At 46.4% G+C, this 26,330-nt stretch overlaps 1 protein-coding gene across 1 annotated transcript in view; it reads right to left on the bottom strand.

The window, feature by feature from the left end:
* ADAM17 (ADAM metallopeptidase domain 17) overlaps nucleotides 1–26,330 on the bottom strand; it is a 160,281-nt gene that overhangs the window by 55,483 nt on the left and 78,468 nt on the right. Inside the window, exon 9 of the mRNA XM_030198883.1 lies at nucleotides 13,382–13,526. Coding sequence (XP_030054743.1) covers nucleotides 13,382–13,526 — 145 coding nt within the window. The remainder of the gene's footprint in view (nucleotides 1–13,381; nucleotides 13,527–26,330) is intronic.

Here is a 26,330-nt window from a genome sequence, read left to right as displayed (position 1 = left end):
TTTTTTAAATTTCTGTTAGGAATTTGTAGAACTCCTGTTGTACTGTAGCTACTACTTCCGCGACAAGGTACAAAATCAATCTTGAGTTCACTAACAAGCCACCTCCTCTTCAGCCTGTAGCCCTATCCAACAACCAACCAACCATTGCCTCTTTCTCCTCCTTTCCTGAGATCACCGAGGATGAAACCTCCCGCCTTCTTTCCTCCTCGAAATGCACCACTTGTTCCTCCGATCCCATCCCCACCAACCTACTTAACACCATCTCCCATACCGTCACCCCCTCCATCTGTCACATCCTTAACCTTTCTCTCTCCACTGCAACTGTCCCTGACACCTTCAAGCATGCCTTAGTCACACCTCTCCTAAAAAAACCATCACTTGACCCTACCTGCCTCTCCAATTACCGCCCCATCTCTCTCCTCCCCTTCCTCTCCAAAATACTTGAATGCGCTGTTCACAGTCGCTGCCTTGATTTTCTCTCCTCTCATGCCATCCTAGATCCACTTCAATCCGGCTTTCGCCCTCTACACTCGACAGAGACAGCACTCTCTAAAGTCTGCAACGACCTGCTCCTCGCCAAATCCAGAGGCCACTATTCCATCCTCATCCTCCTCGATCTATCCGCTGCGTTTGACACTGTCAATCATGATCTACTTCTTGCCACATTGTCTTCTTTTGGGTTCCAGGGCTCTGTACTCTCCTGGTTCTCCTCTTATCTCTCTCATCGCACCTTCAGAGTACACTCTCATGGATCTTCCTCCACTCCCATCCCACTATCTGTTGGAGTTCCCCAGGGATCTGTCCTTGGACCCCTTCTCTTTTCAATCTACACCTTCTCCCTAGGCTCAATGATCTCATCTCATGGTTTTCAGTATCATCTTTATGCTGATGACACCCAGCTATATCTCTCCATACCAGACATCACTGCGGAGACCCAGGCCAAGGTATCGGCCTGCTTATCAGACATTGCTGCCTGGATGTCCAACTGCCACCTGAAACTGAACATGTCCAAAACCGAGCTCCTCGTCTTTCCACCTAAACCCACCTCTACTCTTCCTCCACTCTCCATCTCAGTTGATAACACCCTCATCCTCCCCGTCCCATCTGCCCGCAACCTCTGAGTCATCTTCGACTCCTCCCTCTCCTTCTCTGAGCATATCCAACAGACTGCCAAGACCTGTTGCTTCTTCCTCTTCAACATCAGCAAAATTCGCCCTTTCCTATCTGAGCACACCACACGAACTCTCGCCAATGCTCTCATTACCTCTCGCCTTGACTACTGCAACTTACTCCTCACCGGCCTCCCACTTAGCCATCTATCCCCCCCTTCAATCCGTTCAGAACGCTGCCGCACGTCTAATATTCCGCCAGAACCGATATACTCACATCACCCCTCTCCTCAAGTCACTTCACTGGCTTCCGATCAGATACCGCATACAATTCAAGATTCTCCTCCTTACCTACAAATGCACCCGGTCTGCGGCTCCTCACTACCTCTCCTCCCTCATCTCCCCCTATGTTCCCACCCGTAACCTCCGCTCACAGGACAAATCCCTCCTCTCAGTTCCCTTCTCCACCACTGCCAACTCCAGGCTCCGCTCATTCTGCCTTGCCTCACCCTTTGCCTGGAACAATCTTCCTCAACCCCTACGCCAAGCCCCCTCCCTACCCATTTTCAAATCTCTGCTTAAAACTCACCTCTTCAATGCTGCTTTCGGCACCTAACCTTTTGTGAATTATAGTATTCCCTATCAGACGGACTCTATACTTGTTTTTAGATTGTACACCTGTTTTTTAGATTGTAAGCTCCTTGAGCAGGGACTGTCCTTCTATGTTAAATTGTACAGCGCTGCGTAACCCTGGTAGCGCTTTAGAAATGTCAAGTAGTAGTAGTAGTAGCTACTAGGTAATTATTGTATCTACCTATTAGTTTTCTTTTGTTAACCCACTTTGAACCTAGTTTTAGGAAGAGTAGCAGGCTATAAGTACCCATCATTACCATCATTAGGAACCCACAGGAGTTCTGTTATACATGGTTTCAAAGTTTGTTGATTTTAACCCATTCTTGAATTGTTGTTAGACAGGTAGTCAGTTTATTCAGGGCAATGGTTTAAGTCTGGTTCAATGGGTAGGTGTTGCTGAATGTCATCCGTGTAGATGAGGAACAGAGTATTCATCCACCGAACCAGTTCAGTAAGTGGCTTGAGCTAGATAGTAAACATAGGTGACATTATAGATCCCCATAGTAACCTGCAGGTCAGTGCCCGAGGTGGTAATGAGGTGCTGCTGAATATTATGAACTGTTGCCTATTTGATAGACAGGATTTGAACCAGGCAAGTACTGTGCCACAGATACCCTTTTCTGACAGTCATGGAAGCATGATATTAAGCTCACAGTGTTAAACGTCCTGAGTAATTCAGAAGTATTAACACCAGGGCAGATCCTCCATCACATTGTCTAGTGGGGACATGAGAATTGTCTCTGTTCAATAACGATATGGATATGGATTCAACCCAAGAATAAAAAGTCACAGCACATCTATATTAATTTAATTTTGGAACTTCTATTTGCCCTCAGACTGAGCAGTTGTGAAGTATGGCACCATCCCAGGAGCAACAGTGAAGGCAACTTTGGCCACTGGATTTGTGCTCTTTGTTCATTTTGCACCATGATGATGCAAATTCAAATCTACATTGATCCACATACTGGGAAGAGGTGTGCACTGAAATATGCCACTTATCGTATTTCAACATGTGTTATTTATCTTTTATGATGCCCATGTAGGCTTCAATTTATTGGGGAAACTTCTACGTCTTTGTGCACAAGACTTATCGAGTACCGACACTGTGACAAAGTCCACAAATAGATGGAGCCTTTGGTAACTCACTGTATGGAGAAAAAGCATATTCTTTTCAATGTGCTGTATTGGATCAATTATAACCTCTTCAACGTCTTCAGCAACGTGAACACAGATGGATATTTTATTTTAACACTTTGATCTCTTATGGCTTGAATAATAAGGTTGATTGGGCCGCTTTGTTCTGATTGGATTTCCTGAACTCTAATGAACTGGACATGGGCGGAGACTTATATCAGAGGCTCTAAAGCTCGGCGTTTTCCTTTCTCGGTAAGTGGTGCTTTCTCTGATGCAGCTGTTGCAAAACAGGGAATCCCTGTCAAGAATAGAGAAATGTGGTGCCTAAGACGATATTACTGACGATGTAAGGCTTCACAACTTCAGCTAAGTATTTCTGAAGAATAACCTTTTGTAGAATATAATTTAATGAACACTTTATTAAGTTAATTCACTGTTCTCTGTGATTCTATTAGAACTCACTGAATTCAATTTTTGTATTTTGCATAGTAAGTTATAATGGGACAGTACTGTGGAGTTTGACATGTGATGATTGATAGCTACCTCTTGTCATGCGGAAAGAGAAGCAGCAGTTCTGAGGTCTTTTTTTTTCTCTCCACATTTTGTAGTTAATTTCAGTGAGCTTTGTTTGATACACAAGGAAGTCTATAGTTGATATTCTTGATTTTTGCTGTTCCTCATTTTACATATAGAAGGGCAATTTTATAAACACCCATTTGAGTGTGTAGAACACTGTTCTATACATTTGTCATTTAAGAGAGCAGTTTTCACACTGTCCACATTATTGTACAGTTATAAAGTGTATGAGGACAAACAGCTCAATATGTATACTTTGGAAGAACTACTACTACTACTTAACATTTCTAGAGCGCTACTAGGGTTACGCAGCACTGTACAATTTAACAAAGAAGGACGTTTCCCTGCTCAGGTGAGCTTACAATCTAAAGGACAAAATGTCAAGTTGGTGTAGTCTAGATTTCTGAGTATAGGTGTGGTGGTTAGGTGCCAAAGGCGACACTGAAGAGGTGGGCTTTGAGCAGTGATTTGAAGATGGGCAGGGAGGGGGCTTGGCGTATGTGCTCAGGGAGTTTGTTCCACGCTTGAGGTGAGGCGAGGCAGAAAGGGCGGAGCCTGGAGTTGGCGGTGGTGGAGAAAGGTACTGAAAGGAGGGATTTGTCTAGAGAGCGGAGGTTACGGGTAGGAACGTAAGGGGAGATGAGGGTAGAGAGGTAAGGAGGGGCTGCGGATCGAGTGCATTTGTAGGTTAGTAGGAGAAGCTTCAACTGTATGCGGTACCTGATCGGAAGCCAGTGAAGTGACTTGAGGAGAGGGGTGATATGAGTATACCGGTCCAGGCGGAAGATAAGACGTGCAGCCGAGTTCTGAATGGACTGAAGGGGGGATAGATGGCTAAGTGGGAGGCCAGTGAGGAGTAGGTTGCAGTAGTCAAGGCGAGAGGTAATGAGAGAGTGGATGAGAGTTCGGGTGGTGTGCTCAGAGAGGAAAGGGCGAATTTTGCTAATGTTATAGAGGAAGAAGCGACAGGTCTTGGCTATCTGCTGGATATGTGCAGAGAAGGAGAGGGAGGAGTCGAAGATGACACCGAGGTTGCGGGCAGATGAGACGGGGACGATGAGGGTGTTTTCAACTGAAATAGAGAGTGGAGGGAGAGGAGAGGTGGGTTTGGGTGGGAAGACAAGAAGTTCGGTCTTGGCCATGTTCAGTTTCAGATGGCGATTGGACATCCATGCAGCAATGTCGGATAAGCAGGCCGATACTTTGGCCTGGGTTTCCGCAGTGATGTCTGGTGTGGAGAGATAAAGCTGGGTGTCGTCAGCATAGAGATGGTAGTGGAAGCCATGAGATGAAATCAGGGAGCCCAGGGAAGAGGTGTAGATTGAGAAAAGGAGGGGTCCAAGGACAGATCCCTGGGGGACTCCGACAGAGAGTGGGATAGGGGAGGAGGAAATGTGATAGATATATTTAAATATTTTCATGACATAAATGCATAGGAGATAAGTCCTTTTCAACTGAAAATTTACTTCTTGCCACACTGTCCTCTTTTGGGTTCCAGGGCTCTGTCCTCTCCTGGTTCTCCTCTTATCTCTCCCACCGCACCTTCAGAGTACACTCTCACGGCTCTTCCTCCACCCCTATCCCGCTCTCTGTTGGAGTTCCTCAAGGATCTGTCCTTGGACTCCTTCTTTTTTCAATCTACACCTCTTCCCTGGGCTCGCTGATCTCATCTCATGGTTTCCAGTACCATCTTTATGCTGATGACACCCAGCTTTACCTCTCCACACCTGACATCACTGCGGAAACCCAGGCCAAAGTATCGGCCTGCTTGTCCGACATTGCTGCCTGGATGTCCAACCGCCACCTGAAGCTGAACACTCTCTATCTCAGTTGACAACACCCCCATCCTCCCCGTCTCATCTGCCCGCAACCTTGGAGTCATCTTCGACTCCTCCCTCTCCTTCTCTGCGCATATCCAGCAGATAGCCAAGACCTGTCGCTTCTTCCTCTACAACATTAGCAAAATTTGCCCTTTCCTCTCAGAGCACACCACCCGAACTCTCATCCACTCTCTCATTACCTCTCGCCTTGACTACTGCAACCTACTTCTCACTGGCCTCCCACCTTGCCACCTATCCCCCCTTCAGTCCGTTCAGAACTCTGCTACATGTCTTATCTTCCGCCTGGACCGATATACTCACATCACGACTCTCCTCAAATCACTTCACTGGCTTCCGATCAGGTACCGCATACAGTTCAAGCTTCTCCTCCTAACCTACAAATGCACTCGTTCTGCAGCCCCTCCCTACCTCTCTACCCTCATCTCCCCGTACGTTCCTACCCGTAACCTCCGCTCTCAAGACAAATCCCTCCTTTCAGTACCCTTCTCCACCACCGCCAACTCCAGGCTCCGCCCTTTCTGCCTCGCCTCACCCCATGCTTGGAATAAACTCCCTGAGCCCATACGCCAGGCCCCTTCCCTGCCCATCTTCAAATCCTTGCTCAAAGCCCATCTCTTCAGTGTTGCCTTTGGCACCTAACCACTATTCAAGAAACCTAGACTACCCCAACTTGTCATTTCGTCCTTTAGATTGTAAGCTCCTTTGAGCAGGGACTGCCCTCTTTTATTAAATTGTACAGCGCTGCGTAACCCTAGTAGCGCTATAGAAATGTCAAGTAGTAGTAGTAGTAAATGAAGTGGCATGCGATGAAGGTGAAAGGGGAAAGACTCAGGAGTGATCTAGGGAAATACTTTAAACAAGTATTCAGATATAGTCTTCATTTACACCACCTCCACCAGGAGACCATTCCACGCCTCCACCATTCTTTCTGTAAATGGTGGATGCGTAGAATGGTCTCCTGGTGGAGGTGGTGTAAATGAAGACTGTATTTGAATTCAAGAAAGCATGGCACAGGCACAGAGGAAGGAAGGGATGTAGATGGTATGGATGGGCAGACTGGATAGTCCATGTGGTCTTTATCTGCTGTCACTTTTTATATTTGTGTAAACTGATGCCCAGGTTAAGAGTTTAAATTTCCATGCCTCCCCTTTCCTTTCATGCTTGTACACTCAAAGACTGACTTTAAAGAGCAGTGTGACACCCTCATGGCTGTCCCTCTACTTGCCCAATCCTGTGACAGCCCTGTCTGTGGACTTTGCATGTACTTCCACTTTAAAGCCTGATAAGGAACAACTACCCACAAACACTTGCCTTTGCTTTTTTTTTTTTTTTAACATCAGCAGTGCATGTGCTTTTGGAAAACAAATTCATATGTGCTGTTGTAATCCACACTACGGAGATTACTTCTGCTCAATGCAGATAAAATGTATGTATTGTGCAACATGTTTACCCACAAGAAGGGTAGGCAGTTTTCAAATGGTCCACGTACCCAGGTAAATGACTTTTGGAAACTGCCCTCTAAAGATATATTGCACTGAAGTGTTAGGGAAAACATCCTCCTCATCGACCTGAGCAACTAAGGCTGAGTGCAAATAAAATCTTTTCTTCATCCTTCATATAGCATGTACATGGTCCTACATGAATATGAAATTGCTTCTTTTAAACACAAGGGTGCTCTGTATTCATTCAGGTGATCACACAACTGGATGTTCACAGATCAAGTCTTTACCCAGTATATGATTTTTAACAAATACCTGCAAAAAACAAGTCACTCAACAGTATCAATTAAATAATGATTTTAAAGGCAATCAAGGCAAATGCTGTTCCCGGAGCTGAGAGCATAGAGATTATGGAAGCCGCACTTTAAAGTGAATCAACGAGGCTCTGTCATGAAGTATACACAATTAAGCCACATGGCTGTCAGAAAATCCATAAAGGATCAGAAAAATCACTGGGCTGCCCTTTTTTCGTGCAGAAAAAGGTTCAGATCATGCCTGAGGAGAAGTTGCCTTTGCAGCATGTTCCAGAATTTAAAGCAAAAGTTTGATAATGAGCAAAATGTGAAAAATAAAGCTCAGAACTTGTAATATAAAAAAAGTTTACCAGTGACTTGTATTAGTACCAACCCCACTGGCTGCTAAACACTTGTGACTCTAACTCTTGAAACACATGGTACAATTAACAAGCACATTATTTTCTAGGTAACAGTTGGCATTCTGGGTTATGTTGCCAACTAGGCATGCTTTTATTTCTCTTTAGCTTAAAAGTACCACCCAATTTTAATTTTGCTGTGCTTGTATTAGCAATGTGGTCCTGATACACAGCACTACTACTTTTTATAACCCAATTGCCACAAATTTAAAAATAATTTGCCTTACAGTCAAAAGTACAGACAGATAATAGGAAATTACTAATTTACATAAGTGTTCAGCAAAATCTAAACAGCAACAACAAAAATTTGCCTTTGTTACCTACACCATTTTAGGAAGGCTAAATATGGTTTGTATTACCAAATTTGGGGGGGGGGGAGGAGTCAGAAAGAACCAATCACATGTGGAAAAACACAGGAATCCCAACGAAAAAGTCCCAAGCGTTCAACAGGAGTAGAGAAGTAGGGCTCTTCAAAAACGCATCATAGGACCAAAATTGTAGAAAGTAGTCTTTATTGAGGTCAACATATGCACAAACTTTAGAGACTCGACGCGGAACTGTATTTTGGCAAAACTGCCTACATCAGGAGTCTTTAAAATTACAGAAATGTGGACTAAGTGTAATGAAACAATGTTGAGAAGTCTTGAATTAATGAGCAAAAAAAGGTCTTTATAAAGATGCCGTGCTATCTGAGCAAGATACAAAAAGCACTACGTGCAAAAGCATTCAAAAAACACTTTCACAAATAGCACTTTCTATACCTTGCTCAGATGGCACGGCATCTTTATAAAGGTAGTCAACATTGTTTCATTACACTTTTAGTCCATGTTTCTGTCATTTATTTAAAGAAGTCTTTATTGAAAGCCATAAGACAGTCTATGCTGAACTGCCCTCCAAAAAGCCTGGGCTCTCACACAAGTCCACCAAATATGTCCCCATGGTCCCGGCTTCCCCATAACCCTGCCAGCATAAGGCAAAGGTACCTGGGTATATGCGCTGAAGGTAGGTACATGTAAGATACCAACAATACAGCACTTTAACTGCATTTGCTTTAAATGGTACTGAAATCAAAACCTTCAACAGTACTTTTTCCAAGAAGTTTCACTTGTCATCCTCGAGAACCAGCCCCTGCTCATGCTGCAAAATACTACGATGCAAAGTATAGGAGGGAGTAAAGGAACAAAAATGTTTATAAAAGCAAGTAATCAAACCCCTAGTGCTCTGGGACTCGGCACATAAATCTTCCAGAAAGAGTTATGCCGAAGAAAGAAAATGACAGAACTGGATGTAGTCAAACCGATCCTTAGTTAGAATCGGATAATCCTTAGTTAAAGAAGAAAAAGAAATTAAGTTTTCTTCATTGAAAAGCAGACACCAGGTCTTTAGTTCAAGAGAAACCCATCTAGTAAAAGGTCTAGGGACAAGCCCTGGGGGAAACAAAGGATTAAAAGCTATAAGTGTAAGATCAGTTGCTAAAAATTTGAGGAGAATTATCACAGCGCTGGAACATGTAAAGAGGGAGTTACAGCCAACCTTGATGATCAGTTTTGATGCCGAGAAGGCATTTGATCGAGTTGACTGGAACTATATGTTCGACACGCTAAATGCCTATGGCTTTGCAGGGTGGTTTGTCACAGCAATTAGAACACTATACACATCCCCGCAGGCTAGAATAACGGTCAATGATAATTGCTCGGAGGCTTTTGAAATACAAAGAGGAACTAGGCAAGGGTGTCCCCTATCGCCACTTCTTTTTGCGTTATACTTAGACCCCCTGATTAGAGATATTGTGGATATGCCGGCCATAAGAGGAGTGGTGTTGGGGAAGCAGGAATTCAAATTGGCTGCCTTTGCAGATGATTTATTAGTTATACTTACAAACCCAGAAGAGTCCTTACAAGCATTACTGGAAGTGTTTAAAGAATTTGGAACCTATTCTGGGTTCAAACTAAATCTGGAGAAATCAGAAGCATTGGTTAGTAATATACAGAATACAGCCACATGGCAGGGAACATTTCCATTGAGAAGAGCAACTAAATCGTTTCGATACTTGGGTATACAGCTGACGCCAGAGGTAGTAGAATTATACTCACTTAACATTAAGATGCTGCTGACTCAGACTAAACACCAACTCGCAAGTTGGAGTCAATTGCAGTTGCCGCTGATGGGTAGAATATGCCTAATACGTATGGTGATCCTACCTAGATGGTTGTATGTTATGCAGACCATACCAATATGTATAATGGGTAAAGATCTGAAAACATTCACTAAGATGGTAATGCAATTTTGCTGGGCCAATAAGAAAGCTAAGATGAAACAACAGTTCATGATGGGTAACTGGCAACAGGGAGGGCTGGGATTACCAGACTTGAAGTTATACAATATGGCTTGCTTAATGCGACATGTGAGAGACTGGATATTTGGAACGACATGGTATACACCATTAGCGTTAGAACAGGAATATTTTGGTCCGTGGCGATTGGAATCCCTGATACAATTAGAAACGCCGCAGATCCCGGAGATACACAGGAATAACTTACTGCTAAAATCGCTTAGGAGAGCGTGGCAATTCTTGGGGAACAGATTGAAGATGGGGAGAGGAGTAACAGAATTATTAACAATTAGAGGAAACCCAACCTTTACAGCAGGTATAGAAAACCCAGTTTTTCAGCGATGGGCAGAGAGAGGTTTGGAATGTCTGGAAGACGTACTAGATGAAAGTGGGAAAATTAAATCTTTAGATCAACTGTTGGGTGCAGATACAATTCAATGGGGTGATACATTTGCGCACTGCCAACTAAAGCATTTTATTCATTCACTAGATCAAGGCCGATTGGAACAGAAACAGGGATTGAAGCTAAAAAAATTTTTCCTAGAGATTTCTGAAGAAGCACCATCAATTTCAGGGATACATAAGGCACTGTGGACACATGAGAAACCCAAAAACTTTCAAAAGTTACGAGAACGCTGGGAGAAAGACTTAGGAGTTACACTAGTGGGATGGGATGTAGAAAGGCAACTGAAGGGGATACCGAAATTGGTCAGTGGAGCCCAGTATAGGGAGTGTGCATTCCGTTTTATACACCGAGCATATATGACACCTGCACAACTAGCAAAATTTGGGGGATTGCAGACGCCCTTGTGTGTGAGATGTGGGAGAACAGACAACACATACTACCATAGTTTTTGGAGCTGCTGGAAGGTTAGAAGATTTTGGGGAAAAATAACTCATTACATATCACAACTTTTAGGCCAAAAGCTGGCAGGCACATCAGTGCAGATGTTGTTAAATTTACCGGGATCATTTAGAGGTCAAATACCGGAACATAATATATTTTTACGTAAAACAACATTGTTGGCAAAGAAATGTATTTTGCAAAACTGGACGAATGACATAGGACCAGATTATTGGCACTGGCGGAACCTCACCCACCAGTTAATGATGTGGGAAGCAAAAGAAGCCAACCGTTCATTGAAAAGAAAGAACATATTTATGAAAATTTGGGGTGCTTATATAGACTCTCTGTCTCATAAGGGAAGAAGTTTGGTCCTCAACACACTAAGATGTTAATAAAACATATGTATCATTTCAAATGGGGGGCGGGGAGGGGGGGTTGAAGGAGGTGGGAGGGGGAGGGGGGAAAAGAAAAATCTTTGGAGACAATATCCACAAGTTGTTGTAAAATCTTTATTTGTCAAAAGTGGTTTCAATGATTGTAAGAAAGTTTATGTTGTGTCTTCAATAAAAAACGTTGAAATATAAAAGCTATAAGTGTGAGATAAGACAAAATCTGGTTCTGAGATAAAAACATAGTATCCCAATAATAAAAACTGGCGAAAACAGAAGGGCAAGGATCACCATCCAAGATGATGATATTTATGGGGAAGCCACATAAAGCCCCCAAAGGTCGAGAGCCAACAAATGTCTGTTCCAAATGTACCCACAACTTATGAGGAAGTGTCTGATACAATTCCAAAGCAGCACGTGCCTGGGCCATCCTATAGTACCAGAAAACATTAGGGACTCCCAAGCCGCCCTTCCTCTTGACTCGGTATAGAAATGATCAAGAGAGACAAGGCCTCTTATTTTGCCAGATAAATCAAAGCATACAAACTTGCAAGTTTGACAGAAAACTCCAAGACAAATGTATAGGGAGAACTTGAGTGGAGTGGAGAAGTGGGCTAGTGGTTAGGGTGGTGGACTTTGATCCTGGGGAACTGAGGAACTGAGTTCGATTCCCGGCATAGGCAGCTCCTTGTGACTCTGGGCAAGTCACTTAACCCTCCATTGCCTGCCGCATTGAGCCTGCCATGAGTGGGAAAAGTGCGGGGTACAAATGTAACAAAAAAAAAACAAAAAAAACTTGAAACAAGTACAGCAAGCAAGGCAGAATGTTCATTTTAACCATAGCTATACGGCCAAACCATGACAACTCAAGGTTATCCCAATGCTCCAAGTCACGATAAAGAGTCTTGACCAAAACAGAATAGCTAGCAGAAAACAAATAAGCATAATAAGGGGTCAAGAGAACACCCAAATATCTAATACCTCACGAGACCCAGCGAAAAGGAAAGGAGGACAGCAAAGAGTCCAAAACTCTCCTAGGTAAGGCAACATTATGGGCTTCAGATTTGCTCATGTTTATCTTAAAGCCAGAGACTGCCAAGTAACTCACTACAGCACATAAGAGATTGGGGAAAGGAAATAAGGGGATGAGTTAAAAAAAAGAACTTCATCCGCAAAGAGGGCCAACTTGTATTCCCGATCATCTATAGATAAGCCAGAGATGTTAGGATTTGAGCGAATGGCGACTGCAAATGGCTCCATTACCATAGCAAAAAGCAAAGGGGAAAGAGAGCACCCCTGTCGAGTGCCCCCGGTTAAAAAGAACAAAGTAGAGTTCCCACCATAAATGCAAACACAAGCCTTAGGAGAAGAATAAAAAGCCTGGATCCAACCCCGAAAAAAACGTGCCCAACCCAAAGTGCTCCATAACCTTATACATAAAAGGCCAATGAACACGATCAAAGGCCTTTTTGGCATCCAAGTTGAGAAGATACAATGGGATCTGTTCTCCAGTTCATCGAGCTTATAAAGAAGGTAGTCATGCTATGAGGTCAGCTGCTGAATGCAAGAGGTGTTAGATGCAATCAGGTCTGCATGATCGTCCAGCTTTAATTCAACTTCTTCCATGAAGCCACCCAACTCGCAGAGATTGGAGCAGACAGTGTCCATCTGCTGGATCTTGGATAGACATTTTCAGAGTTCCTGAGACATTCCTCACTTAGCCAGAATCGAGCGAGTGTCAGCTAATGAAAGCACGGAGTCAGAGTCCAAAGGGGAAAGGGGGGGCCTGAGACACATGGCGCTGAGGACACTTACTGGTTGCACAGCCTGACGAGCATTCACCATCTTTCCTTGCGGACGAATGTGCCTTACTCATGGCCAAACAGCTTATCCAGTGCACCACACACAAGGTAAGTAAAGAAAAGCCATGGATGAATCAGGATAAAGCTAATAGTAATGTGGCTAAGGAGACAGCGATGAAGCTAGACAGCCATTTGAGGCTGTGATGTCACTTCCTCCCATGTTTCTGTCATTTTAAAGACTCCTGATGTAGGCAATTTTGCTGAAACATGGTTCCGTATTAAGTCTCTAAAGTTTGTGCAAGTATTAACCATCAGTAAAGACTACTTACTACAATTTTGGTCCTGTAGTGTGTTTTTGAAGAGCCATCCTACTTCCCTATTCCTGTTGAAAGTTTGAACATTGTATTACTTCACCAAAATTATCTTAGATAGCAATGTGATGTGCTTTCATAAAACCTTTAGAGAAGACAGCATTCTGTGAGTCACAAATTCAATTGTGACAGCGTGTCAAATGGCTATAGATGTGCAAAACACAATACATTTCATTAGGCAGACACTATCTCTTACCCTTTGGACAAATGCCTCCATGAGTGTTCAACTTGTGAGAGCCAACATATGCTAATCCAAGAGTTCCCATTTCAAAATCTTGGTAGGTAAACAGATGTGCAAGGCACACATGAGCTGCTCGCTCAGCTATATCTTTACTAAATTGCTAAATAAAAAAAATAATTAAAAAAAAGTTTTAACACGGTGGTTTTAATAAGCAATATTTTAAAATGCATGCATACATTTATTAAAATTTTATATATTGTCTTCGTGGAAAAAAAAAATCATCCAAAGTGGTTTAAAGTAACACAATATTACAAGAACTGGAGAAGCTGAGCAGGACATAATCAAAGACTGGGCTGGAAATACCAGAGTAGGTTTAGACACCAAAAATCTTTGGCATCACTGATCAAAATAAGCCTATAATTTCTGGGTGATAGGATTGTATTTACTAACTGGTACAACATATTAGAACCATTGGTAGACTAATTAGGAAGAACCAAGAACCCAGAGGCTACAAATGTCCAAAATTATCGCCCTCAAATCTTATTGTTTACAGCATATATATATATATATATATATATATATATATATATATATATATATATATATATATATATATATATATATACATATACATATACATACACACACACATACACATATATAGCAAAAGGATAAGACACAATTACAAGGTACATTCAACTAGCCAGCCAAGAAAAGTAATCTCACTGCTTCTCAAAACCTGTACCCACAAACTTGAGAAATTCTATCCCTCCCTTGGTGGATTCATTATCCAGAGAAGATTTGTCATCACTACTTTTGCTTTATTTTTTTTCCCTTTTAAGAATCTCTCCTCTGTACAACATCACACAGAATGACTTCCAATTCCCTCCTTCCCCACCCATCATCCATGGCTCTATTCTCCCTGAAGGAAACTTATCCTGTTTCGTTCCCCCAGGCAAGAATTTCAAAGGTCTCTGCATCACTCACTGCCATTCACACCTGGGATTATTGTCCTACTTACAGCTCCAAATTTCAAGTACAACTGCGCCATCTTTTTCAGCCAATGGCAGGCAGGATAGGAACAATGTCAGAGCTCATCCACCATTTCAAAATAGATTTAGCATCTAAAAATCTCTATGACCACAAATCTTTTTAGCTCTCTACGTAACTTTTGTGTATCTCCTTGGTCCTCACATAGTCCCAACATCACTAGTCCATAGTTCCAATTTATCTTCCAATCCAGCCAGGCTCCAAAATCATTAGAACCTTAGCCCAAAATTCATGCAAATTCAGACATTCGAGAAATAAGTGCATCCAGGTTCCTTTTGCTCACTCTACATTTACTGTGACAATGCTGAGTTTTATTGCTCTGTGGCCCAGCTCCCCCCACCACCACCACCACATCTGCAGTGCTATATAAGACCATTGAGTATAAAGCTTTCTGCCTCAAAATATAGACAAATTTAGTCATAAAAATTATTTTAAAGTGGCAATAAAAGCACTAAATCTGCTCATTCTAAAACAGCAGATGCAGCCATGGAAACTCAGTCTGTGTAAGTGAGTACAAGTCTAGTTTTCAAAGTGGGTGAAACAGCTGCCAACATGTTAGAGGCTAAATTTAATACTGTAAATGGAAGACAGATATGATTCATAATAAATTTGAAGATCTTGGCACACAGTTTTCTGAAAGCAAAGAAAAGAAACATGAACTACATAAGATATCTAAGACTACTTCGAATATAGCAAAAAAAAAAAATCTGAATGATAAAATAAATAAGAGGACCTTGAGAACTATTCTTGCAGGAATAGTCAGATTTATTGGATTACCTGAAACAATTACAAACACAGAACAGCAAGGGTTTTTAGAAACATGGTTATGAATTTGGACCTGGAAGATCATTTGGGGGAAAGATGTGTATAGCGAATGATACATACCTGTAGCAGGTGTTCTCCGAGGACAGCAGGCTGATTGTTCTCACGACTGGGGGGTTGACGTCCACGGCAGCCCCCACCAACCGGAACAAAAACTTTGCGGGCGGTCCCGCACGCAGGGCATGCCCACCGCGCATGCGCAGCCGCCTTCCCGCCCGTGCACGACCGTTCCCGCTCAGTTGAATGACAAGCAAAGGAATGAGGAAAAAAACACAACTCCAAAGGGGAGGAGGGAGGGTAGGTGAGAACAGTCAGCCTGCTGTCCTCGGAGAACACCTGCTACAGGTATGTATCATTCGCTTTCTCCGAGGACAAGCAGGCTGCTTGTTCTCACGACTGGGGTATCCCTAGCTCTCAGGCTCACTCAAAACAAGAACCCAGGTCAATTGAACCTCGCAACGGCGAGGGCATAACAGAAATTGACCTACGAAGAACAACTAACTGAGAGTGCAGCCTGACCAGAATAAATTCGGGTCCTGGAGGGTGGCGTTGGATTTAAACCCCAAACAGATTCTTCAGCACCGACTGCCCGAACCGACTGTCGCGTCGGGTATCCTGCTGTAGGCAGTAATGAGATGTGAATGTGTGGACAGATGACCACGTCGCAGCTTTGCAGATCTCTTCAATAGTGGCTGACTTCAAGTGGGCCACCGACGCTGCCATGGCTCTAACACTATGAGCCGTGACATGACCCTCAAGAGTCAGCCCAGCCTGGGCGTAAGTGAAGGAAATGCAATCTGCTAGCCAATTGGAGATGGTGCGTTTCCCGACAGCGATCCCTTTCCTATTGGGGTCGAAAGAAATAAACAATTGGGTGGACTTGTCCGTGGGGCTGTGTCCGCTCCAGATAGAAGGCCAAAGCTCGCTTGCAGTCCAATGTGTGCAACTGACGTTCAGCATGGCGGGTATGCGGTCTGGGAAAGAATGTTGGCAAGACAATTGACTGGTTAAGATGGAACTCTGACACCACCTTTGGCAGGAACTTAGGGTGAGTGCGGAGCACTACTCTGTTATGATGAAATTTAGTATACGGAGCATGAGCTACCAGGGCTTGAAGCTCACTGACTCTACGAGCTGAAGTAACTGCCACCAAGAAAATGACCTTCCAGGTCAAGTACTTCAGATGGCATGAATTCAGTGGCTCAAAAGGAGGTTTCATCAGCTGGGTGAGGACGACGTTGAGATCCCATGACACTGCAGGAGGCTTGACAGGGGGCTTTGACAAAAGCAAGCCTCTCATGAATCGAACGACTAAAGGCTCTCCTGAGATGGCTTTACCCTCTACATGATGATGGTAAGCACTAATCGCACTAAGGTGATTCCTTACTGAGTTGGTCTTGAGGCCAGACTCTGATAAGTGCAGAAGGTATTCAAGCAGGTTCTGTGCAGGACAAGAACGAGGTTCTAGGGCCTTGCTCTCACACCAAACGACAAACCTCCTCCACTTGAAAAAGTAACTCTTTTTAGTGGAATCCTTTCTAGAGGCAAGCAAGACACGGGAGACACCCTCAGACAGACCCAACGCAGTGAAGTCTACGCCCTCAACATCCAGGCCGTGAGAGCCAGAGACTGAAGGTTGGGGTGCAGAAGCGCTCCGTAGTTCTGCGAAATGAGAGTCGGAAAACACTCCAATCTCCACGGTTCTTCGGAGGACAACTCCAGAAGAAGAGGGAACCAGATCTGGCGGGGCCAAAAAGGCGCTATCAGAATCATGGTGCCGTGGTCTTGCTTGAGCTTCAGTAAGGTCTTCCCCACCAAAGGTATGGGAGGATAAGCATACAGGAGGCCGGTCCCCCAATGGAGGAGAAAGGCATCCGACGCTAGTCTGCCGTGTGCCTGTAGTCTGGAACAGAACAGAGGCAGCTTGTGGTTGGTCTGAGAGGCGAAAAGGTCCACCGAGGGAGTGCCCCACTCTCGGAAGATCTTGCGTACCACTCTTGAATGGAGCGACCACTTGTGCGGTTGCATGACTCTGCTCAGTCTGTCGGCCAGACTGTTGTTTACACCTGCCAGGTATGTGGCTTGAAGAAGCATGCCGAACTGGCAGGCCCAACGCCACATCCCTACGGCTTCCTGACACAGGGGGCGAGATCCGGTGCCCCCCTGCTTGTTGATGTAATACATTGCAACCTGATTGTCTGTCCGAATTTGGATAATTTGATAGGACAGCCGATCTCTGAAGGCCTTCAGTGTGTTCCAGACCGCTCGGAGCTCCAGGAGGTTGATCTGAAGATCTTGTTCCTGGAGGGACCACAGTCCCTGGGTGTGAAGCCCATCGACATGAGCTCCCCACCCCAGGCGAGATGCATCCGTCGTCAGTACTTTCGTGGGCTGCGGAATTTGGAATGGACGTCCCAGGGTCATATTGGTCCGAAGTGTCCACTAGTGCAGCGAATTGCGGCAACTGAGGGACAGGCGGATGACACCTTCTAGATTCCCGGTGGCCTGGCACCACTGGGAAGCTAGGGTCCATTGAGCAGATCTCATGTGAAGACGAGCCATGGGAGTCACATGAACTGTGGAGGCCATATGACCTAGGAGTCTCAACATCTGCCGAGCTGTGACCTGCTGAGACGCTCTGGTCTGGGAAGCGAGGGACAGGAGGTTGTGGGCCCTCGCTTCGGGAAGAAAGGCCTGAGCCGTCTGTGAATTCAGCAGAGCTCCTATGAATTCCAGAGATTGGACTGGCTGGAGATGGGACTTTGGGTAATTTATCACAAACCCCAGCAGCTCCAGGAGGTGAATAGTGCACTGCATGGACCGGAGAGCTCCTGCCTCCGAGGTGTTCTTGACCAGCCAATCGTCGAGATATGGGAACACGTGCACTCCCAGCTTGCGTAGATACGCCGCGACCACCACGAGGCACTTCGTGAACACCCGTGGGGCAGAGGCGAGCCCAAAGGGCAGCACACAATACTGAAAGTGCCGTGTCCCCAGGCGGAATCTGAGATACTGTCTGTGAGCTGGCAGTATCGGGATGTGAGTGTATGCGTCCTTTAAATCCAGGGAACATAGCCAATCGTTTTTCTGAATCATTGGTAGAAGGGTGCCAAGGAAAGCATCCTGAACTTCTCTTTGACCAGGTATTTGTTCAGGCCTCTCAGGTCTAGGATGGGGCGCATCCCCCCTGTTTTCTTTTCCACAAGGAAGTACCTGGAATAGAATCCCTGCCCTTCCTGCCCAGGTGGCACGGGCTCGACCGCATTGGCGCTGAGAAGGGCGGAGAGTTCCTCTGCAAGTACCTGCTTGTGATGGGAGCTGAAGGATTGGGCTCCCAGAGGACAATTTGGTGGAGGGGAGGCCAAATTCAGGGTGTATCCGCACCGCACTATTTGGAGAACCCACTGGTCGGAGGTTATTAGAGGCCACCTTTGGTGAAAAAATTTTAACCTCCCCCCGACTGGCAGATCGTCCGGTACGGACACTTTGATGGCGGCTATGTTCCCATGGATCCAGTCAAAAACCCGTCCCCGGTTTTTGCTGTGGAGGCGCAGGGGGCTGCTTAGGCGCACGCTGTTGACGGGAACGAGCACGCTTGGACTGTCCCTGTGCCTGATGAGGCCTTCGGGCCGGCTTGTTGTAGGCGTAGGGCGCAGCCTGCCTGGCCCGGGAAAAACGTCCACCTGCTGAGGTGGATGCTGAAGGCGCCCGGTGGGAGAGCTTGTCGAGGGCGGTTTCCCGCTGGTGCAGTTGGTCCACCAACTGCTCGACCTTCTCACCAAAAATATTATCCCCCCGGCAAGGGACATCGGCCAGCCGCTGCTGGGTGCGGTTGTCCAGGTCAGAGGCACGCAGCCACAAGAGTCTGCGCATCATTATACCTTGGGCCGCAGCTCGAGATGCCACATCACAGGTGTCATAAATACCCCTGGACAGGAACTTTCTGCACGCCTTCAGCTGCCTGACCACCTCCTGAAAAGGCCTGGACTGCTCCGGGGGGAGCTTGTCGACCAGGTCCGCCAGTTGCTTCACATTATTCCGCATGTGTATGCTCGTGTAGAGCTGGTAGGATTGGATGCGGGTCACGAGCATTGAAGATTGGTAGGCCTTCCTCCCAAACGAGTCCAGAGTGCGAGACTCCCGCCCCGGGGGCGCCGAAGCGGTATCCCTTGAACTCCATGCCCTCTTGAGAGCAGAGTCCACGACCGCTGAGTCATGAGGCAATTGAGGCCGCATTAACTCTGGGTCTGAGTGGATCCTGTATTGGGGATGGTGGGATTAGATAAAGGTCTCAACCAGTTCCGAAGCAGTGTCTCTTTGAGGTCATTGTGCAACGGTACCGTGGAGGACTGTCTAGGTGGTGATGGATAGTCGAGGACCTCGAGCATCTCAGCCCTTGGCTCATCCACAGAGACCACGGGAAAGGGAATGCAGATAGACATATCCCTGACAAAGGAGGCATGGAGAGGCTCTCAGGTGGCGAGAGCTTCCTCTCCGGTGAGGGAGTGGGGTCGGAGAGAAGGCTCACAGACTTCTCTGAGGAGAAATATCTGGGGTCTTCCACCTCCCCCCACGAGGCCTCTTCCTCGGTATCGGACATGAGCTCCTGTAGCTCAGACCTCAACCGGGCCCGGCTCGACTTCGAGGCACCGAGCCCTCGGTGGCGGCGTCGAGCGATGGACTCCCGCGCCAGCAGGGATGAAGCTCCCTCCATCGACGTCGACGGGGACTCCACCTGCGTGGCGGTTGAGACCAGCGCCGCAAGCGGCGTCGAAGGCCTCGAAACCGGGCTAGAGCCTCCATCAACGGCGCCGGGGGTGCAGTCTGGCGCATCAGCCCTTCCAGGATCCCCAGAAGGATGGCTCAGAGGCACTCGTCAAGGCCCGCTGTCGAGAAAGGTGAGGGGGCCGGTGGGGGTGCCGGTGCCAGAATCTGCTCGGGTCCAGGAGACGGCACCGAAGTGCCCGTGCCCTGACGCAGCGATACCTCTACCACCGAGGGGGAACGCTTCTCCCGGCGCTGTCACTTCCTCGGCGTCGAATCATCCTTGGAGCCGGAGCTGGTAGCCACATGCGCCGTGGGCGACCGATGACGGTGCTTTTTGGCTTTCTTCCGGTGCCCGTCATCGGCGCTACCGAAGAGGAGGAGGTAGATCCCCCTCGGCCTTGAGGGATCGGGTCCGACAGGGTTCGGTCCCGATGGCCCTGGGTAGAGAGAGTGACCGGGGCCGATTGCCCGCGCGGCCGCTCACCCCTGCCATCTCCGGAAGACCGGCGGGCCAACGAGACCTGTGCCATCGGTGCCGATTTCGTCGACATCGGTACCGAAGATCCGGCCGTCGACACCGATGCCGTCAAACTCGACGTCGAAGGGCCGGCACAAGTTCCAAAAAGACGGTCCAGTAGAACTTGCCTCACCACCTGTGTCGGTTTTCGTAAACCGAGACACAAGGTGCACGTCTTGATATCGTGCTCCGGCCCGAGGCACCAAGCGTGAGTGTCGGTCTGCGAGATATGCCGGCCGCACCGACCACACTTCTTAAATCCACTCGGAAAAATTGCGTCGGCGAAGTCAAAGTCGTCGATGGTGGCGGTAAAAAGCACACCCGAAAAATAAATCGACTGCGCAGCCACAAGGCCGCAACGAGGCGCCCCCCGCTAGACGTACGAGGGGAGATAAATAAAGTTTGTTTGTTTGTTTTTTTTTTAAAAGGAAACAAAACTAAAGAAACAACGAAAAAGAGAAAAAAATTTGTGTCGAAGGCGCGATCCGGTTTCCGGGGCTGACAGAGAGAGAGATGAACACGGCTCTCTCCAGCGCGGAAAAGAAAAGACTGAGCGGGAACGGTCGCGCACGGGCGGGAAGACGGCCGCGCATGCACGGTGGGCGTGCCCTGCGTGCGGGACTGCCCGCAAAGTTTTTGTTCCGGTTGGTGGGGGCTGCCGTGGACGTCAACCCCCCAGTTGTGAGAACAAGCAGCCTGCTTGTCCTCGGAGAAAGTAAGGGTACACAGAGGCTTTGTCTTATTACAAGTCTTCTCAACTTTGCCAAAAAGAGAGTAGCTCTCTAAAGAAGTTCCTATTTTTAGGTGCCAAGAAAGCACTCACTTGGAGCCTATTCCAGACATAAAGTAGGTGCCTACTTTCCTTTATAGCAGTGATTCTCAACTGATGTGTCACTAGAGAATGACTCAGGGAGCATTGCTGACTGTGGAGACGGGGACAAAGCTTAGCACGTCATTCTCTACTTTGAAGGCTGTTAATGAATTGGACAGTTATTTATATTTGAGGTATGCAGATGACAATGTTTTCATTTTTTGGAAAAACAAGCAAAAGTACTGGCCACAACTGGCAAAATTTGCACACGGGATCCTGTGCATTCCTGCTACCAGCACATCTTCTGAGAAGACATTTTCTATTGCAGGAATGACTGTGGAAGACAAGAGAGCTAGACTGAATCCTAAGATTGATAGCTTATTATTCATCCACAGATTAAAAAATCATAACAGTGCCTCTTAGGTCATATTTCTCCCCCGCTAGGGCATACAGAGCAGGTTGTATTTTGTACCCCTGGACATTTTAACAGAGTGGATTACAGTCCCTTGGGGTAGTAGAAGTCAGCTATTGTTGGGGTTGGAAGGGTAGAGGGGGTTATTATAGTTGCTGTTTGTTGTTGTTGTTATTATTTTCTATTTGTGATTCATAAACAGTTGCAGAGAATATTGTTCCTTTTTATACTTTAAGAAAAAGATTTAAATACAAAACCATAAGTGCTAGAGGCTTCTGCAGATGAGGACGGAGTCCGTGGGGAGGGGACGGAGACAAGGCGGGAATGGAGACAGTCCACGGGTACAAACTTTGTCCCCGTGTCATTCTCTCTGTGTCACCAAGAGGTGGCAGGTGTGTCACCAAAAAATATGACAGACTGCAAGCCCGTGCTTTATCTAGCAACTCTGTGCCTACAAGCTGGGGACAGCAGAGACCCAGACAGTCAGGTACTTGAAATCCCCATTAACTGGTTCAGATTTCTACTTCCCCACTACCCCCAAAGATAGCTACTGCCACCGGCACCAACTAGAAATATTGCACATCTACGGTTCATAGGTTCTGGGTAGCATATTTGCAGGGTTTTGTGTTACTCTGTACAGTACCTGGCAGTGGAGAAATGCTGTGTTGCTGTTACTGAAGTGACACCAGAAGGGAAACATCCTAACTCTATACTCTAAAATGGGTAAAAATTTATTGATGTTGACAGTAAGTTAGTATGAATTTGACTACCATTCAATCCCATATCAAAATCTGTATATAGTCCCAATTAGTATACAACCTGTATTTCTTTAAGAAAAAGCATTTGATCATTTTAGCAGTTCATTTAAACATAAATTCTGACAGACTATTTTATATTTCCCCTGCAGCAATTTTAATAATGAAATATTTAGGATTTTATTTTTATTCAGCTGTGAATTTTAGTGTTTAGCATGTCATATACATAAACATTCTCTGTCAAGTGTGCCACAACAGAAGAAAAGTTGAGAAGCACTGCTTTATAAAATGCTAGCATAATAGGTCAAAAGTGTGCCTGTATTTTAGGCACTCACACTTCCACTAGCCACAGAGTTGGTATAAATGTTTGCACCTAGTACTTTACAACATACCTATGTAAATGTACATACCAACCATGCCCTGCTCAAACAGCCCATGTGCCATTGAATATTAGTGCATAATGATAGAATAGTGCGTAGTCAGAAAAAGCAAAGATACTTACCTGTAGCAGGTATTCTCCGAGGACAGCAGGCTAATTGTTCTCACATGTGGGCTGACGTCCACGTCGGACCCAGGAATCGGCATTTTGCCAGCAAAATAAACAAAGTTTTGCTAGAGTCTTCTAGTGCGCGAGCCACGCACACTGCGCAAGCGCGGACAACTTCCCGCCTGTAGCGTGAACGTGCTACTTCAATCAAAAAGCTTAGAAGCAAACAACAACTCCAAAGGGGAGGTGGGCGGGTTTGTGAGAACAATCAGCCTGCTGTCCTCGGAGAATACCTGCTACAGGTAAGTATCTTCGCTTTATCCGAGGACAAGCAGGCTGCTTGTTCTCACATGTGGGGTATCCCTAGCAACCAGGCTCACTCAAAACAATGAACATTGGCTAACTGGGCCTTGCAACGGCGAGGACATAACATAGATTGACCTGAAACCATAAAGAAGTAACTGAGAGTGCAGCCTGGAACAGAACAAAAATGGGTCTAGGGGGGTGGAGTTGGATTCTAAACCCCAAACAGATTCTGCAGCACTGACTGTCCAAACAGACTGTTGCGTCGGGTATCCTGCTGAAAACAGTAGTGAGATGTGAATGTGTGGACTGATGACCCCGTTGCAGCCTTGCAAATCTCCTCAATGGAGGCTGACTTTAAGTGAGCCACTGACACAGCCATGGCTCTAACGTTATGAGCTGTGACATGACCCTCTAAAGACAGCCCAGCTTGGGCATAAGTGAAGGAAATGAGATCTGCTAGCCAATTTGAAATTGTGCGTTTTCCGATGGCGACTCCCCTCCTGTTGGGATCGAAAGAAACAAACAACTGGGCGGACTGTCTGAAGGGACTCCTGCACTCCCAGTCTACCATCTTACGCATACTGGCATACCAGTGCTCAAAAGGCAGGGCAAGTTATCCCACCCAATGTTGAAGAATAACTTTCTTAGCCAATACTTGAAGTGATAGTCATATCCCCTGGTCCACTACAGCAGCATTTGAGCCTATTAACAGAACCCCATAAGATCACTCATAGGAGTCAGCTAAGACATCTTCCAGGATGGCAATAATGCCGGGCCAGAAGCTCTGAAGCAAAGGACATTCTAAAAAATGGTGTACCAAGAAGCCCCGTACCCAAGCCAGATTTATCACATGCATCAGATTCCCAAAGACCCATGGCCTGAGAAGGCTGTAGGGAAGGTGGATTGTACCTACGCTTATTGTAAGCATAGGGAGCAGTCCTCCTTCCCCGGAAAAACCGTCTACCTGTTGAGGTAGATGCTGAAGGCGCCCGGTGGGAGAGCTGGTCGAGGGCGGTTTCCCGCTGGTGGAGTTGTTCTACCACCTGCTCAACCTTCTCTCCAAAAATATTATCCCCCCGGCAAGGGACATCTGCAAGCCGCTGCTGGGTCCGATTGTCCAGGTCAGAGGCACGCCTGTTTCGACTCCAAGGAACCACGTCCTCGATGACGACGTCAAGAGGTCGACTCCCGTGTTGGTGGCGATGAACTTCCCTCCAATGACGACAACGGGGAGTCGACCAGGGCGGCAGCCGAAGCCCATGCCGCAAGCGGCACCGGCGTTGAAGACCTCACCACGGGCGGAGAGCCAGCCGGCTCTTCCATCAAGGGCACAAGCACCCCTGGTACCGGCCCAGACTGGCGCAGCAGCCCTTCCAGAAGGCCTGGAAGGATGGCTCAGAGGCGCTCGTCCAGAGCATCTGCCGGCAAAGGCTGTGGGACCAGTGCTGGAGTCGGAGGCAGAATCTGCAGAGGGTGAGGAGGCGGTACCGGGCTGTCCGATGAACGACACCTCTTGAATGGAGGGCGAGCTGTCCTCCCTGCGTCGACGCTTCTCGGGTGCCGAATCCTTCGACGCCCCGGAGCTCCCAGTACCATGTCTGGAAAGAGACCAATGGCGATGCTTCTTAGCCTTCGCTCGAGGCACGGCATTGGTACTCCTCTGTACCAATGAGGAGGACATGGAATCCACACGCCTCCTTGGGGTCGGGTCCGAGAGTGGTCGGTCCTGGTGGGCTTGTCCAGCAGGAGTCTTCAAGACAGGTGGAGACCCACTCGATGGCTCACTGCTCCCAGCGTGTGATGGTCTCCGGACAGCCATTACCTGCGCTCCCGATGTCATCTCCAGTGCCGACATCGACGCCGCCGACCTCGGTACCGCTGTCCACGTCGACGCCGAAGTGCCGGGCAAAGCTCCAAACAGACGGTCCCCGCTGAGCTTGTCTCGACGACTGTGTCCGCTTTTTAAGGCTGAGACACAACTTACATGTGTCTGGGCAATGGTCGGTCCCAAGGCACTGGATACGTAGTCTATGGAACTCACAGACCCAAGAGTGTACAGAGGACTATAACTGATTACTTCAAGCAAGCCTGTCAGTTAACTGAGACTGTATACTGTACGTGTAATAATAAACAGTACTGTACATACGTTTATCAGATGTCAAGCTTCTTTGGGTCACAACGGTTAAGTGCATGCATATTATATGTGAACAAGTGCATGAGCCTGGTCCCATATTTAGTTTTTGGAGGAATTCATTTGTAAGGTTGGAGGACCATCATGGGAAAAAGGAAGAGAACATAACATAAGAACGTAAGTATTGCCATACTGTAACAGACCAAAGGTCCATTAAGCTCAGCATCCTGTTTACAACAGGCCAATCCAGGTTACAAGTACATGGCAAGATCCCAAAACAGTACAATACATTTTATGCTACTTATCCTAGAAATAAGCAGTGATTTTCCCCAAGTCCCCAAGTCCCCAATGGCTTATGGACTTTTCTTTTAGAAAGCTATCAACCTTTTTAAAACACTGCTAACTGCTTTTGCTACATTCTCTGGCAACAAATTCCAGAATTTAATTACACATTGAGTGAAGAAATATTTTCTCTGATTCGTTTTAAATTTACTACTTTGTAGCTTCATTGCATGCATCCTAGTATTTTTGGAAAGCGTAAACAAGCGATTCATGTCTACCCGTTCCACTCCACTCATTATTTTATAGATCTCTTTCATATCTCCCCTCAGCTATCTTTTCTTCAAGCTGAGAGCCCTAGTCGCTTTAACCTTTCCTCAAAGGGAAGTTGTCCCATCCCCTATATCATTTTTGTCGCCCTTCTCTGTAACTTTTCTAATTCCGCTATATTCGAGGTATGGTCGCACCATGGAGCGATACAAAGGCATTATAACATTTTAATTTTTGTTTTCCATTCCTTTCCTAATAATACCTAACATTCTATTTGCTTTCTTAGCCACCGCCGCACACTGAGCAGAGGGTTTCAACGTATCTTCAACAATGACACCTAGATCCCTTTCCTGGTCG

The sequence above is a fragment of the Microcaecilia unicolor genome, chromosome 3 (assembly GCF_901765095.1).
Source record: "Microcaecilia unicolor chromosome 3, aMicUni1.1, whole genome shotgun sequence".
Lineage (NCBI taxonomy): Eukaryota > Metazoa > Chordata > Amphibia > Gymnophiona > Siphonopidae > Microcaecilia > Microcaecilia unicolor.
This window is presented reverse-complemented; position numbering and strand designations above follow the sequence as displayed.